Below are 17,085 nucleotides of genomic sequence, written 5' to 3'. Positions count from 1 at the left end.
TCAAATAGAATAATTCTGATATAGTTTAAAGACATGATAGGATATAAGTGATAGCAGGTGAAATTAAAAATAGTCAATAAGCTTTAAATCTAAAGCAATCAGTAATCATGCATTAAAAGGCTAATTAATATTCCTGCTAAAATTAATTATTAGACTGGATTAAACAATGCTACATGTTATTTCCAAGTGTCACATCAAACATGTAAAAAAGCACAGAAACACTGAAAGTAAAAAAATAGAAAGAGCTAGGCTATGCAACAGTAATCAGAAAGAAGTTGGCCAATTAATGTCAGAGAAAAGAGACTAAATAAGCAAAAGGCATCACTAAAATCAAGTTTTCCTCTGTAAAGTTTCAACTTGCTAGCCTATATCCATGTGGCCTCCGCAAAACCAAATCCACAGTAAAGGGTAACTCGGCAAACTACCATTCACTCGTAACAGTGAATATGCGTGGTACATTAGAAAGTCAGCGTAATATCTTCATGGAGGTGACCACATCCAGCATCTGCAGAACACATGTTCTTTTCCAATGCTGCGAACCTTCATTAAAGGAAAAGCATGCTAGATCTAAAGAAAAGTCTCAGCACATTTTTAAGGACAGCAAATACAGAGTATGTTTTCTCAACACAGTAAAATAACAAAGCTGTAACTAGGACACCCAAATGTCAGGGAATCTAAAAATAAACTAACTTCTTATGGAATCTCCACTATGATTCCCTCCTTTTCATTTCTAACTTAGATTATTCATATTTTTCTGTTTTTTTTTCTTGTTCAATCCTGTCAAAAGCTTATCAATTTTCCTACACTTGAAGTGCCAGCCTTGACTTTGTTGATCTCTATTTTGTTGTTGTCTTTTTCATTAATGCTTATTCTCCTCTTCATAGCTTTGAACTTTTGAAAATAAGACAGAACATTATACAATCTAACAATGTCTATATAGTATCTTTTTGAAACTCCAAGACAGTATCATTAGACTTTGAAGGAAAAACAACAGGAAAGGCGAGCTGAAAGCCTTGGCAGCTGACGGGTGGGAGATGAGGAAAGGAAGAGAGCTTGCCATGCCTTTTGAGTTAGTGTCCAAGAAAGCAAGCAAGTTTAGCAATGGAGGACACCAGACAGCTAGCTGTATGGTAGATGTGGGAGAGTTTCGGAGAAAGAATAAGTCAGACCCGTGTCAGGGCAGCATGCTTAGGCTTTTGACCAGTAACCAAGAGAGAGAGAAAGACGGAAAAAGGAAAGTTACACTTGTTGACTTAGCTTGCAGGGGAGTGAGCATACAGAAACCCTGGAAGCAGCTGTCTGCGTGGTATTTTTAACAGGAAATGTAGGCTTTATTGGGAGTGGTGCTGCATACCTACAACCCCAGCACTTAGGAAGCAGAGGCAGAAGGATTGCAAGCTAGAGGCTAGTCTCATCTATAGAGCAAGTTCCAAACTAGCTAAGCAAACGAAGTGAGGGCTGTCTCAAAACAACACAAACAAAACAAGAGACAAAGTGCTAGCTGCAAAGCCTGATGAACTCAGGTCAGTTTCCAGGACATCTGGGTTTGGGTGGAAGTGTCACCCCAGCCCCTGGCATCCATATACCCCAAGAGTCTGGGATGTTTGGTTGGAAGGAAGCGTCACCTCAGCCCCTAACATTCTTACACCCACAAGAGTCTGGAATGTTTGGGTTCAGGATTCACTCCGGCTCCTGGCATCTATGTATCCAAGGAGTCTGGAATGTTTGGGTGGAAAGTTCCACCCCAAGCCCCCTCCTCTGGGAGCTGCCTCAGTCCAGACTCCACTTCTGAGAAAGCCTGCCAAACAGTGGCCCCTCCCCAGAGAGGCTCAAGACCACTCCCACAGGGTATTTAAACTGACTCCCAGAGACCGAACACAAGGTCTTCCTTTCCCCTCTCTGTGGTTTTTCTGTTTTCTTTTCCCATCTCTTTTCTGAGGTCCTAGAAGGCCACCTGGGATTGCTGGCTTCCATTAAACCTGGGCTTTTTCTAATTTAGTTTGATTTGGATTATTGCTTCGGTGGAGAGGTTTATTGGGCTGTAAAATCTTTTCATTCTACATATGTATATGTATGTGGGCACACATGTGGAAGTCAAAATACAATTTATAGTAGTTCTCTTTTTTACCATGTAGGTCAAACTTAGATTGTCAGGTATGGCAGCACGTGTCTTTACTCACTGAGCAATTTTGCTGACCCTTTTTTATTAATCCTTAAAGAATTGTGTTTTACAGATGAGAAAACTGCAGGCAGGACAGGAAATAAATTCCTAATCACTGCATTGACTGGAATATACGCCCTAAGTTTGTATCTGAGACCAGATGAACTTGGTCTGCTCTCTTCAGTGAGTCTCTAACAACCCCAGGATCTCTTATCTTTTTAGACCTTAATGGACACTTACTAAAAACAGCCATAGTTAAGATAGTGGGAGCTTGGCACTCACTAACTCTTTTTTTGCATAATCTCTAGAATATCTGAGAATAACTAAGTAAAAAATAATCACAATAGTTAACTGCAACACAAGCTAAAAGTGGGGGTAGGAGTCAAGGGAAGCAAAATGTGCATAACCTGAGTGTCTAGGTTGCCTAAGGCTGCCTAAGCCAGAAATGAAAATTCAGGCTAGTCTCAAGTTGGAGGCTCTTCTTCTGAATCCCTCTGGCAAAGATAAAGCATGCTTGCTCAGAACAATAGATGGCTTATTTTAGAGCAAATGACCACTGAGAAAATATTTTATCTGTATATGGCATGAACCTTGGGATTTTTTCTTGAGTTTCAGTTAAGAATTGCCTTCTGTTATCTTAGTGTCTTAATGTTCCACAATGCTTGGAAAAGAGCTACTATTTGGCCAGCCATACTTGACACATCCTCGTTTACACTACTCACTTCAGGCACTCTTCCTGGGTCTGCAAATACACTGACTTTTCTAATCTCTTGTCTTAATGGTGAATCCAATTGGACAGTGTCAGGTACCTGGCTAGGGGATCATTCACCTCCTGGAAGGTGGGTTCACCTTAAAAATAAGGTTCTTCTTTCCAGAATTCCTAATCCCCTAGTGCAGTCCCAGGCAAGCATCATGAGATTCAACAATGTCTGCATGCTTTTCTGAGGCCTATTTATTTTTCTTTTCTTCTGAGGATAGACTCAGAGATACACTTTCTTCTGCCCCAAGTGTAGTGAAATTCAATTCTTATAAATTATCCACTTTATAATCTTGGGCCTTTTTATCTGCAGATTTCAATTCTGGTAAATTCCCAGCTCAGTTCCCCTTCTCAACTATGATTATATGTTAAAAATGTCTCTCTTCATTGAAAAACAAATGTCAATGGAACTTCACCATACAACTACATTTTCCCATTTTGAAGCTACATCCTAGGCAACTTCATACGTCTTTCAGTTGAAAAAAAAAAAAAACCTGTTTTCTCATGTGTCCTGTTCTGTTGCCAAGTGCTCCTTTAAGTATTATAATCTTCTTTAAGTATTTTTATGAATACACTTTTAATTCAGTATGGCAAGCCTTCTAGGTATGCTTCTTTCTGCTGGACTTTATTATATTGTTTTCCCAATATATCTGATTACATTTGCTTGCAGATTACTGTTGTAAAAATTAATTATGGAAACTGGGTGTGGAGGCACACACCTGTAACCTCAAAACTTCAGAAGGCAGGAGCAGGGTTGTGATTTTGAGGGTAACCTGGGATACAATGACTTTGCCACAAAAGGAAAAAAGAAGGGGTGGGTAGTTTAAATGTTAACTTGAGATTAAATTGAGCTAGTGTTCTCATGTGTCTGCCATGTCTCCTAAACTTGAGTAGAACCAGGAATGTTTTCACTCTTTCTTCTACCACTCTCTTATTATTTTGTTTTTTTGAGAAAGGGTTTGTGTAACAGTTCTAGCTGTCCTGGGATAGTACTGTAGACCAGGCTGGCCTCAAACTCACAAATTCGCCTGCCTCTGCCTCCCAAGTACTGGTATTAAAGGCATGTACCACCACTGCCCAGCCACTCTGCCTATTATTAAGAAGGTCATTGTCTCTACACTTAGGACAGGGGTTAGTACTGGCTTATTTTGCTATACTCTGTAGGGTATAGCAGTTTTGAGAATCCAGTGTAGATTTTCAAAGGTCTCCCATTCATTACTATTTGGGATTGTGTGGTAGTTTGAAGAAAAATGGTGCCCGAAGGGAGTAATACTATTTATTATGTGGTGTGGCCTTGTTGGAGTGGGTATGGTCTTGTTGGAGGAAGCATGGAATTGGGCTTTTAAGGTCATACATGCTGAAGATACTGCTCAGTGTCTCTTCTCCAGCACCATGTCTTCCTGTACACCACTACATCCCACCACACTAATGGACCGAACCTCTGAACTGTAAGCGAGCAACCCCAATTAAATATTTTCATTTATAAGTTGCTGTGGTCATGGTGTCTCTTCACAGCAATAGAAACCTTGTTGGCACTGATTTTCTCTCATCCAGAGAGCATCAACAGTCTACAGTATAGTCTCCATTTTATCTTACCTATATGATCCCACTTTAAAGCTATATTATTTTTCAAGTGTGTGTGCATGTGCACGCACAAAAGACCAGAAGCACTGAAAATCCCTGACGCTAGAGTTATAGAAGGTTGTAAGCCTCCCAAGTGGGTGCTGAGAACCAAACATGGCATGGGTTCTCTTCAAGAGTAGTAAGCCCTAACTGCTGATCCATCTCTCCAGTCCCAGAATCCTATCTGTCTTGGGTTGCCCACTGTCTTTTGAGCTTCTGTGCTCTCTCGAGGTATCTTCACGTTAACTGCCCCCTACTCCTGTATTTTTATGTGGAAACTTAATCACCAATATATTGTATGGTTGGGCCTTTGGGAAGTGATTTTTAGTGGAAAATTGACACAAATAGCTTAGCCCATCTTTACCAGAAACTGAGTGTTCATTTTTCATATTGAGGATCTTCATCATAGATTTTTTTTTTATATTTTTTGTGGTTTATTTAACTTTTTTATTTTATGTGCATTGGTGTGAAGGTGTCAGATCCCCTACAACTGGATCTTCAGACAGTTGTGAGCTGCCATGTGGGTGCTGGGAATTGAACCCGGGTCCTCTGGAAGAACAGTCGGTGCTCTTAACCACTGAGCCATATCTCCAGCCCTTCATCATAGATTTTTAAACTTTATCCTGTTAACACTTGTCGATGACACCTTCCATACATATTTAACTTTATAAACTCTAAACATCTTGAACCTGTTCCTAGATATAGCACTTTAGGCTTCTGGTCTTCCAGATTCCAATTTACTTTTAACCATGCCAATTCTCTCTTAACTTTTCAAACTTTAAAAATATATTTTGGTTCACTTACAAGACAATATTTTTGCTTTTTGTTTTCTCCTTGCATATCATTTACTAGAAAAGGCAAGGATGATCACGGATCTCACATCCATGGACTGGTACAAACAAGCTTATCCACAAGAAACACATTGAATCTGGAACATGATATCCCTATGGGACTAGCAACCAGGAGACCCATTCACACCTGAGTCCATCTGAGTATCATTTATCTGGCCCTAGATATCATACCCAAGACCAAGTCAAGAGGCCACTAGCCTTTTTATTTCCCACCTCTGAATAGATGGGGGCTGCAGTAGTTGTCCCCAGCATTCAGTCCATTGGGGTAATCAGGATGCCAATCTAAAAGGCTTCTAGAGATGCTTCAGTACTTGAGGGTTTGAATTGCTCTCCAAGAGGACCCAAATTTGGTCCCTAGCCTCCGTATCAGGTAGCTTACAAGTATTTCAAACTCCAGTTCCAGTGGGATCTGATGCCTCCAGCTTGCTCAGACACATACATTCACAAGCACATAGCCCCATACATACATAAAATTAAGAGGAAATATCAAAACTTTTTAAGGGTGACCAGAGCCAGGGATATACCTCAGTGGTAAAACCCATGTATAGCAGGCATAAATGTACTTAGTTTGATCCACAGCACCACAAAATTCACAATCTCTCCTGAAAGGGGGTGGCCAACTTCAACATTTTTACTTAACCAGTGTCATCCCTGAAACTAGGAAATACCTTATGTCGAGTTGGAGTTCACGTCGGGGGGTAGGAGTGTGAGGGGTGGGACTGAAGCCACCGGCTACTTGGCCATGAGGTACATGGAAAGTGGTCTTTTCTTTAGCAAATGAAGTCCAACCCCTTTGTTCACCAGCTACTGGGAGTAGATAATCTGGTCTACCTGCCCCAGAAGTCATTCTGGTGGATTCCTGAACACTTGTTCTGCTATCTTAATCAGGATGTTCTATTTCTCACTCCTCAGGAAAAAACCCAATATGCACACCTTTCTTCCTTGTTGGCTATGGTCAATTTTCTCTGAACACGTTTATAAGTTAGCCCCAGCACGTGTGCATGTATGTGTATGTCTATCAGAGTGATTTGCTGATAGTCTTAACTAATTCCTGCTCCCACTTTCCCCTACTTAGTACCAGGACAGTGTGTTGTACCCAGCAGATTCTCAAAAGTCTCTTGCAGAAAACAATGCAAATATGGGCATTATACCGAAGCACCGAGTGGTAACAATGTATTTTCCCTTTCTTCACCCTAACTTCAAAATCCACTGGTGGGGATTTTGAGGCAGAGACAAAGTACTCTGTTGTACTCCCAGAGAGAGACATGGAGATTATTTTGTGAGAAAGGAATCCTTAGAGAAATTTAGGTCTGGCTGGAGACTGTCTTTTGTAATGACTGTAGATTCTGACGTCTGAGAACAAATTGAGACTTCACCTGGTATTAATAATTTGTCCAAATACTATGACTGGAGCTCAACTCAGGAAAAGTCTACTTTTACTGTTGAGATACCTAATCCTGCTACAATAACTAATATTTTGTATTAAATTCTGTTCATGATGAATTGTATAGTGTTAGATCACTCATAGAGCCTACCTACTATAATAAATTACAATCCAGCCTCAATATCAGGATCAGACTGCTTATTCATGCTCTCTTCAAATACCATGTTTTCCCTGAGATAAGCACGGTCTAACTTCTGGTGAAACCTCAGAAATTAGCTTGGTGGATGAGTCTTCACAGATGAGACGGAAACTTTTCTGGCTTAGGTCCTGTACTACTTACAAGGAAAGCTACGACACACAAATGGCTTTCTATATTATTCCATCTAATTCAGTCTTTATACTTGAGGCATTCCTTTATTGGGGTTTTGTCTTACCTTACCATAACTATCTGCCTTTTATGGCAAAGCGAGTTCTGAACATATTCATATTTTACAATAGACAATATACACATGTAGTACATGAACTCTTTACAACACTTTCGAAACAAACAATATTGAAAAACATGAATTTCCTCTTCCTAATTACTGATACATACTTTGCTCTTGTAATAATAGCCTTTCTTTGAAATATCTTTTTCATAGGATTCCCTGAATTTTTTCTGTAAGGTGCAAACTCATGTTGAAGATGTGTTCCGTTTCCTTACTTATGGAAGATACTGAAATCCTTTCCATTCTTAGTATGTGTGAATGCCACCTTCCAGCTTTTCATTTATCATATATTTTACTTATTAAGGGAGCTCACTTGAAACTCTAAAAGTCTTATCAGTCTAATATAATAGTATATTCTAACAATTCTGCATTTTAATGACTATTTCAGATTTGACTATGCCATTCCTTCTCCTAGAACATCTTGTTTCAAAAGTTGTCATTTCCCTATCGCAAACCATTTTTAAGTCTCTAATTCATGACCACTAATAAACTGATATTCCCTGAAGCTAGTCTCTCCCTGAATTTGCCTGTTAGTGGCCCTTGGATTTTTTTTTCCCCACTGATCAAAGTATAAAGTTCAAAATTATGTCAGACTTTCTACATTCTTATTTATTTATCCAAATAGCATCTTTGTAATAGTGAATATGATTTCTAACTGAAGTCCTTTGCCTTCATGTTTATGTCCAGAAATGTATGCCTACTTGGGAGGATTTTTATTAAATGTTCCATCATTTTGAAAGGTTTTATATCTAGTGGTATTTTATATTCCTAAAGGGCTCAACTATTTTGACACTAGAACTGCCCTTGCTATAACTGAATCATGTAGAATTGCTCATCATTTATAATTTTTTCACTTACACTATAAAAATTATAAGAATTTCAGAAATTCTTACATCCATAAAGTTTTTCTTCTATTTGATTTCTTTGAGACTTGGTAGGCTGTGCCTCCCATATAGGCATAGGCATCCGCATCCTGGTCCCTTCCAGAGCACGACCTCCCTCATAGTAGATTATCTTCGGGAATGTGCCACTACGACTTTCCATATGTGACATAGTTAAAGATTCTTCTCCAGCATGGATTCTTTTATGTTTTGTAAGATTTGATCTGATATTAAATGCCTTCCCACAATCATTACATCGGTATGGCTTCTTTCCAGTGTGGATCCTTTTGTGTTGGTCAAGGACAGATCTGTAATTGAAAGATTTCCCACACTCACAAATATAGGGCTGCTTTCCACGGTGGACACTTTTATGATTGATAAGACTTGAGTGTGAAATGTACGCCTTTCCACATTCATCACATCCATAGGGCTTTTCACCTGTATGGATCCTTTTATGCACTGTGAGGCCTGAGCTGTTCCTGAATGCCTTCCCACACCAATCACATACGTAAGGTTTTTCCCCTGTGTGGATCCTCTTGTGTTGGGAAAGAAGTGAGCTGTAGCTAAATGATTTCCCACATTCAACACACTTGAACGGTTTTTCCCCAAGATGAACTCTCTTATGGCTTATAAGAGTTCTGCTGGAGAAAAATGCTTTTCCGCATTCATCGCATGTAAAAGGTGTCTTGCCAGGGTGCGTACTTTTATGGTTAATAAGGCTTGAGTGTGAGATGTAGGCTTTTCCACACACATCACACTCATAGGGCTTCTCCCCAGTGTGTATTCTTTTATGAACTTTAAGGCTTGAGTTGTTTCTGAAGACCTTCTCACACCTGTCACATTCAAAGGGTTTCTCTCTAGTATGAACTCTTTTGTGCTGAGAAAGGAGTGAGGTGTAGTTAAAAGACTTCTCACACACATCACATTTGTAGGGCTTTTCTCCAAGATGAATCTTTTTGTGGTTTAAAAGGGTTCGGTATGTGACAAAGGCTTTCTCACACTCGTCACACTTAAAGGGCTTTTCCCCAGGGTGTACACTTTTATGATTTATAAGGCTTGAGAGTGAGATATAAGCTTTCCCACATTCTTCACATTTATAAGGTCTCTCCCCTGTGTGAATTCGTTTATGTACTTTAAGGCCTGAATTGTTTCTGAAGGCTTTTCCACACTCATCACACCTAAAGGGTTTCTCCCTTGTATGAATCCTTTTATGCTGTTCAAGAGCAGAGCTGTAGTTGAAAGATTTCTCGCAATAGCTACATTTATAGGGCTTCTCCCCCATGTGGATTCCTTTGTGATTTTTAAGGCTTGAGCGTGAGATATAAGCCTTCCCGCACACATCACACTTGTATGGTTTTTCCCCAGTATGGAGCCTCCGATGGACTTTGAGGCCTGAATTGTTCCTGAATGTTTTGCCACACACATCACATACATAAGGTCTCTCTCCGGTATGAATGGTTTTATGCTGAAGGAGAAGTGAGTTATAACTGAAGGATTTGCCACACTCCTTACACTCATGGGCTTTCTTTCCAGGATGAATGCTTTTATGGACTGCAAGGCCTGAGCTATAGCTGAATGCTTTGCCACAGATGTCACACTTGTAAGGTTTCTCTCCTGTGTGGATTCTTTTATGCACTATAAGGCCTGAACTGTTCCGGAAGGCCTTTCCACACTCATCACATTCGTAAGGTTTCTCACCAGTGTGGATGACTTTATGTTGAATGAGGAGAGAGCTATAATTAAAAGATTTCTCACACTCATCACATTTATAAGGTTTATCCCCAAAGTGGATGCTTTTATGATTTAGAAGTGTTCTGCAAGTAATGAAGGCTTTCCCACACTCATCACATTCATAGGGCTTCTCCCCTGTGTGGATCCTTTTGTGGACCCTCAGGCCAGAACTATTACTGAAGGTTTTCCCACAGATGTCACATTCATAGGGCTTCTCCCCCGTGTGGATCCTCTTATGGACTCTCAGACCAGAACTGTTCCTGAAGGCCTTTCCACACTCCCCACACTCATAGGGCTTCTCTCCAGTGTGGATCCTTTTGTGCTGGTCCAGAACGGAACTGTAGTTGAAGGACTTCCCACACTCATCACACTTACAGTTCTTCTCCCCAGAGTGGGTGCTCTTGTGGTTTATAAGGCTAGAGTAGGACATGTAGGCTTTCCCACACTCATCACACTTATAGGGCTTCTCCCCAGTGTGGATGCGCTTATGGACCCGAAGGCTGGAGCTGCTACGAAACGTTCCCCTGCAGTCTTCACACTCATAGCGCTTTTCTCCAGTGTGCATAATTTTATGTTGAACAAGGCGAGAATTGTATTTAAAGGATTTTCCACATTCATCACACTTATGTGATTTCTCAACAGCAGTAGAATTCTGCTGTGGACTAGGGTGTATGTTTCCATTAATGTTCTCCAAGTGCTCACCTTGTTCACTAATTTTTGGTTCAATAGGGATAATCTGGTATATGGTTTTTGCACTTGGGTACAGACTTTTTTCAGATGCCTCATCATCCTGTTCTATTTTTATATTTTCTGTGTTCTTAGATTTGTCAATCTTTTCTCTGATGCTACTTTTGTTTTCCTTCATTATTTTCCATTCAGGCCTTTCCAGTTGCTTCTCTACCCAATCACAAGTGTCACCGATCTGAAATTTCTGCATATGAGCCTTGTGAAGAATTTTCACATTTGTGTACTGAGACTCTGCATTTGAATTACTTTCACTCTTTTTAGCTGATTCCGCATCCTCCATGCTTGTCTTCAAATGTGACACTAGACCAAGAAAATGAAAATGATATGTTTAGAAAAAAACTGAAAGCATAACAATAGCAAATAACAAAATCAACTTATCCATTTGACAGGTATTTGCTTGTTATGTGATAGGTACCATTTTAAAAATAATCTTTAAAATTTTAAGTGTAAGAGTGTTTTGCTTGCATGTAGGATTGTGCACCATGTATTTGCCTGGTGCCCAATGAGTTCAGAAAACGTAGCTGGATCCTCTGGAACTGGAGTTGTGAGCCAACATTGAGTGCTAGGAACTGAACTCAGGTTCTCTGCAAGATCATTAAGTGTTCTTAAGTTTTGAGTCATCTCTCCAGTCCCATAAGCACCATTTTATTTAACTGTTGGGGATATATAATGGGGAACATTAATAAGATTTCAAAACTTTCAGAACTACTGTTAAACTAGAGCCCAGATTCTTAATGATCCGAAGAGCTTTTTCATTCCTGCATTAATGACCTAGCATGAATAAAAGTTAGAAATGGGTTAGACTAATGTACAGAACCACGGCCAATACCAATCAGTTTCAGTGTCCCCTCACAGAAAAACAACAAAAAGTTTCTGAAAAGCAAATAACAGAAAAAAAAATTGGAAAAACAAAGGCAAGGTTAATTCTTCTTTGGAAATTAGACATAAATCAAGACAGAGTATGTAAAACTAATGAAGTTTTAGGTGAAACTAGATCAGTATCCTAGAAGAGAGATCAGACAGGTGTTATGAGATTATGAGGACAGTGACCAAGAAATGAGAAAGAAAGAAATGTGCAACTATTGGAAACTGATCTGGCCTTCTGGACTTTTCTATGTATGGAAAACACTGTCCTTGGAAAGTAGCTAATTGTGGAAGAACTTATATGGTAGAACATGTTCCAGCCTGCCAAAGAATAAAGTTTTCTTTACTATTTATGAATAATTTAGTCATATAGCATGTCAAAGATTATAAGCAGCAAAGTGTGATGGCTCAATGTTATAATTCCAGCACTTTGGAGGCTTAGGTAGGAAGGTGGCTTATTGTAAAATCCTAGAAAACGAAGCATTAGTAATAATATAAATTGTGATCTTTCTCTCCTGCCCTGGGTAACATTTCGGAACATTATTGTGAAATTCTGTTAATCTTACAAAACTCTATATGTAAGCATCTGAGGGAAAAATGGGCAATAAAAGATACATAATTTGGAGTGAACATGTTAAAGAGTCATATTACCCAACTCATTTCCATAGAAATAATGATGTCCTTTAGGAATAGAAATAGCTAGAAATTTAGACGACCATTTAGAAGATAAAGAATCACCCAGAAGACATTAAAACAAAAGCTGGTTCAGCTGAAAGAAATATATAATGTTAAGTCCTATGTATGAGGTCACTGAAGAATGGTAGCCCAGCCTAGTTCCATGACTTCCTGTAATACTTTGGGTAGAGCACACAACACTTCAAAAGTGGAACTCATGGGTGGGTTAGTGTAGTTCCGGAAGCTTCAACAGCAGCATATTTTTTTTTCTAAGCCAATAGAAAGTCTTTATTAGGCAGCTGCGACACACTGGGTGTTTGGGATTCCAGTATAGCCCTGAGCCCTTCTCAGGGTGAGCTTTTAAGCGCAAAAACCATATCCTGGCCTGACTTACTTCAGTTAACAAGAACAGTTAGCCAGAAGCAGAGCTATAGAAGTCAAAAAAAGCGCCAGGCAGTGGTAGCGCATGCCTTTAATCCCAGCACTCGGGAGGCAGAGGCAGGTGGATCTTTGTGAGTTAGAGACCAGCCTGGTCTACAAGAGCAAGTTCCAGGACAGGCTCCAAAGCTACAGAGAAACCCTGTCTCAAAAAACCAAATTAAAAAAAAAAAAAGTCAAAAAGCAATGGTAGTACATTTAGAGACTTTCCCAGACGTTTGGACTTTGATGGATTAAGTTTTTGTTTTCATTTTGGCAGGTGTTGTCTACATGCTGAGCTTAATGGCCTGAATTATTTCCATCATGGAAGTCAGTTGTTCTAAGATCTGGGGTCCCTAGGGAGCTGGGAACCAGATCTTTCCTTCACTGAGCCTGCAACAAGGAAGTAGTCAGCTTGGGCCTCCTTAACCGTCCCCCTGTAGAAAAGACCTGCTCCATGCAGAGAACACAGTAGTCTACAAGCATAAGCAAATGCAAAGATGTTTAGAACAATGACATTTTGCACAACACTGGCACAATCCATAGAGCACACATTATTTATACTCTATTTCCACATACAACAGAAGACATCCTATCCATTTCCTTTTCAATTTTAGCCACTCCATCTTAATTTCTTCAGAAGAGAAAAATGTGAAGGTTCTCACAGCCATATAAAACAATTTCCTAAAATAAAAGTTGCTAGGGAAGAAAAAGAGATGTAAGTGACTACTAGCCATACTGGCTATTAACATGAGCTATAATTAAAAATGTGCTTCTATAATTTAAATGTGTTACTGGCATATAAATAGACATAGCCAGAAATTATCTCAACAGCACACAGAAATTGATGATGAGGATGGCATTACTGGAGAAAAGACAGTTTTTTAAAATAGTTTTGTAACAAATAAAAAGCCATCTGGGGAATAACAAAGATAAAATTAGATCTTTTATACCACACAAAGAAACAAACTCCAAATGGAACAGAGCTCTAAATATACAGAAGCTAGAAATAATGTAACAGACACTAGAATAACAAATGCTAGAAAAATAACACAAGTTCATGACCCTATAACCTGGGTATAAAGAAAGTTTCCTAATCATAAACAAGATGCAGAAGACTGATGTAAAAATAGCATATCCACAAATTCTAACCCTTACTCTCAAAAGAGTAGTAAGGTAAGGGGAAAGGCTATACTCTCTCAAGAACTCTATTTCAGGACCTAAGGTTGCACGACAAGGTGTCTGGGTCTGTCCAAAGCCTGTTTTGCTCATCAATAGTTACTGGTACTCTAAGCTAAGTGAGCAAAATGAAATCTTCCTGGAACAGAGTGGCTGCTTCAGTACTAGAACTGCTGTCAAGGCATAACGATGTGCTGGAGCTTTCTGTTGCTGGAATACTACAGGATGAACAAAGTACAGATGATGTGCAATTGGTAAATGCTGATTCATTTGTATGAACCATTACAATGCCTCTGAAGACCGGAGATGCAGCTATATAAATGGGTAGATGACATCTATCAGCTTAAAGAGACACTTCAGTAGCAGAATAGGCCGTTCTAATGGTTTTTGGGACAAAACATTTGTCTTTAATTGGTATACACTCAAATAGAAATCCAGCCAATCAACTATCTATGTGCTTGGAAAGACTGGGCAATTTGGCCATTAAGCCTAGAGATCCCACTTGTCCTGATCTTTAAAGCTGATACAACCGCTCTGAACCAGGCCATTACATTTGAGTCCCTCGAGACAATTCTGATTCCCAAGCACCTGATACCTCATGCTAGTTTATCAAAGATTAGCCCTTACAGAAAGTAAGTTATATCCCAAGGGCTAGACTGAAGTCAAAATCCAGCAGTATAGCTGTTCTTAGTGAGTGGCTTCTTGGAAGCAAACCTGGCTCTGGTCTTCATGCTCATTATATATACTCAGCACCCCCCCCCTCTGCCACCCAGGACAAAAGAAACTGTAGAATGCTCAGATTTCTTTCTGCCAGACTTTGTAGACTCCACTGTAATATCTGAGTCAACCTACCTAAAGGGCCTAGAAAAGTGACTCCTTTAAGAATCTGTAACAAGAAGTTCCTGGAAAAACAGGGTCTCCGGGGTGTTAAGAGAAATTTAACTTCATTCCAGGTATGTGACAAGCCCTACAGTGTCAAGCCCAATTCTTGTACCAATTCTAGCATAACCAGTCCAACAATGTAGAAAGTTGGAAATCTAAAAAATCTGAAGTGCTTGAATGACAACCTTGGAAGCCATGAAACCACTGGCCATTCCCAGCATCATCAGGATTGCTTGTCTAGAAGCCATCAGGACCCATCTGGAATATACTGAGCCTTGTATGAACTTTCAGAAGGGAAGGAGGAGCAGGAGAGGGAAGGAAGGGAACGTGAGAAGGAGAAGGAGTGAAAGGAAGACAGGAGGGGGTGTTGAAAAGCTAGCTTTGTGTAGAACGGCTTCTGAAGAAAGAAGAAAAGGATAAAGTGGAACCCAAACCTAAGCCGGAGAAAAAGAGTCCCTAAATATGTGGTTCTACTTTTCCAGAAGAGCTAACGGGACAAGCTAAAGCACCAAACTGCAGTGGCTCATATTAGAATTGCTTATCTCTTCCAAGTCATAGATCAGTTCCTTTTCAGAGTGACTTACTAGGTCCCCACTGTAAAATCACAAAGAAATGCCTGCTACTGGGGACAAAGTTGGCAAAGAAAAGCTGAGAAGCCCAATGGCTACTTCCTGTTGTACTTTTTAACACTGTTCATCTGGGGATTACAAAAAAAAGGAGGAAAGAAACCTCAGTTAGGTTCTGTTCTAGAGAAGGTTAGTGACTACTCTGAGAGAAAGCATAGAAATAATATAAGACACTAGAGTAAAATACTAGGAAAAGAAACACAAGGTAATGACCCTATAACCTGGGTATAGAGAAAGTTTCCTAATCATAACCAAGACACAATACAGGACTGATGATTAACTACATACATATACTTCTATGGTAAAAATGGCTAGAAACATAAATATGGCTCAGTTTTTTTTTTGTTTTTGTTTTTTTTTTGGTAAATTTTATCCCCCCGACTAGAAAACAGCTTCTTGGAGCACAGGCTTCAATAACGAAACTCTAGTTTGAAAAGTGGACTATTTCTATGACCAAAATAATCTTACAAACCGGACTGTGGGGGCGCACATCTTCAATCCCAGCACTCTGGAGGCAGAGGCAGGCAGATCTCTGTGAGTTTGAAGCCAGCCTGGTCTATAAGAGCTAGTTCCAGGACAGGCTCCCTAACCACAGAGAAACCCTGTCTCGAAAAAAAAAAAAAAATCTTACAATGCTTTAAAGCTAGTCACTAGTCGACTTCCTCAACCTTTTGATCACCCTTTAGATTTTTCTCTTGCCTTCTTATTGTAGTCTAAAAAATTATAAGAGAAATATATATTAATATATATATATTAAAACTTCAGTAAGATAGTTTCTCACACATTATGTGTTTGGAGCCTGGCCATATGCCCTGTCGATACGACAATGATGAAAACAATTATTCGCACAGATTGCTTGGGATGCAAAGTTACATAAAGCTGTGGTGGGAAAATCTGTGCTAATACATGCATTTCCCCTAAATCTACAATTAACAAATACTTCTAATACTAAAAAAGTGTGTATATGTAAGCATGTGTGCACTCATAGGGACATGTGTACAGGTAACAAATTTTATGGCACAATTTTAACTGAAAACAGCTACATAAAACATAAAATACACAGGAAGGAGTACTAGGAAAGGAGAACGTCTCATTGAAAGGTAGTAAATCCCAGGATCTATTGTATTGTCAAAAACTGAGAAAGTACAGATCAAAAAAAGGAAAAAAAAAGTATTTTAGCTGCTTATCTTTATGGTAATACGAAGAAATACTGATATTTGCACAGGTGGGGTCGGAGACTAGGGCATAAAGGGGAGGGGAGGTGCAGAGACACGGACTATAGCACAGTAGTCTTCACTTATGGTAGCATAGTTCTGCATAACCAAAGAATAAAATGAAATCTGTGAATATGAGGGAGGGGAAGTAAACAGAAACAGTGACCTCATCTGTGTTCCACAGGGATAATAAAACCATGGGAAGAGAATAAACAGAAGCAAAATAGTCTAATCTATGTAACTTAGGAACACAATATTTGATTACATACTTGTTTACATTAAATCTTCTGAAAATTTGATGGGGAGGTGCAGGGGACAATTTCAAACAAGTAAACTATTGCTAATAGTATGGACAACGTAATTCTAAAACAATTCTTGATGTGCTGTGAAACTTATATGTGACTTGTTAGGAGCCAAGATTCTCATGGAAGAAAGAAAAGACATAAAAATAAGGGATAGGAAAAAGCAAAAACAAAAAACAAAAGCCAAAAGCCAAAACAAAAAACCACCACTACAATCATCATCAACAACAAAACAAAAAAAAATTTGGATAAATTACAAGTATTGTTTAAACTCAACATTTTAAAACAACATATATGTATGTA

General features: G+C 39.2%; 1 protein-coding gene across 2 annotated transcripts in view; it reads right to left on the bottom strand.

The window, feature by feature from the left end:
- Positions 1-4,108: 4,108 nt before the first annotated feature.
- The window catches only part of Zfp62 (ZFP62 zinc finger protein), a 19,682-nt gene continuing 6,705 nt past the window's right edge, over positions 4,109-17,085 (bottom strand). The window contains exon 2 of one of the 2 annotated variants that reach the window (XM_050158523.1): positions 4,109-10,923. In XM_050158523.1, the coding sequence (XP_050014480.1) occupies positions 8,144-10,903 (2,760 nt within the window). In that variant the 5' untranslated portion in view covers positions 10,904-10,923 and the 3' untranslated portion in view covers positions 4,109-8,143. The remainder of the gene's footprint in view (positions 10,924-17,085) is intronic. The other variant, XM_050158522.1, reaches the window with a different exon arrangement.

Source organism: Alexandromys fortis, unplaced genomic scaffold, assembly GCF_014885135.2.
Source record: "Alexandromys fortis isolate MF-2015 unplaced genomic scaffold, M_Fortis_MF-2015_v1.1 scaffold_99, whole genome shotgun sequence".
NCBI lineage: Eukaryota > Metazoa > Chordata > Mammalia > Rodentia > Cricetidae > Alexandromys > Alexandromys fortis.
Note: the sequence above shows the minus strand (reverse complement) of the source record. Positions and strands in the feature narration are given on the sequence as shown.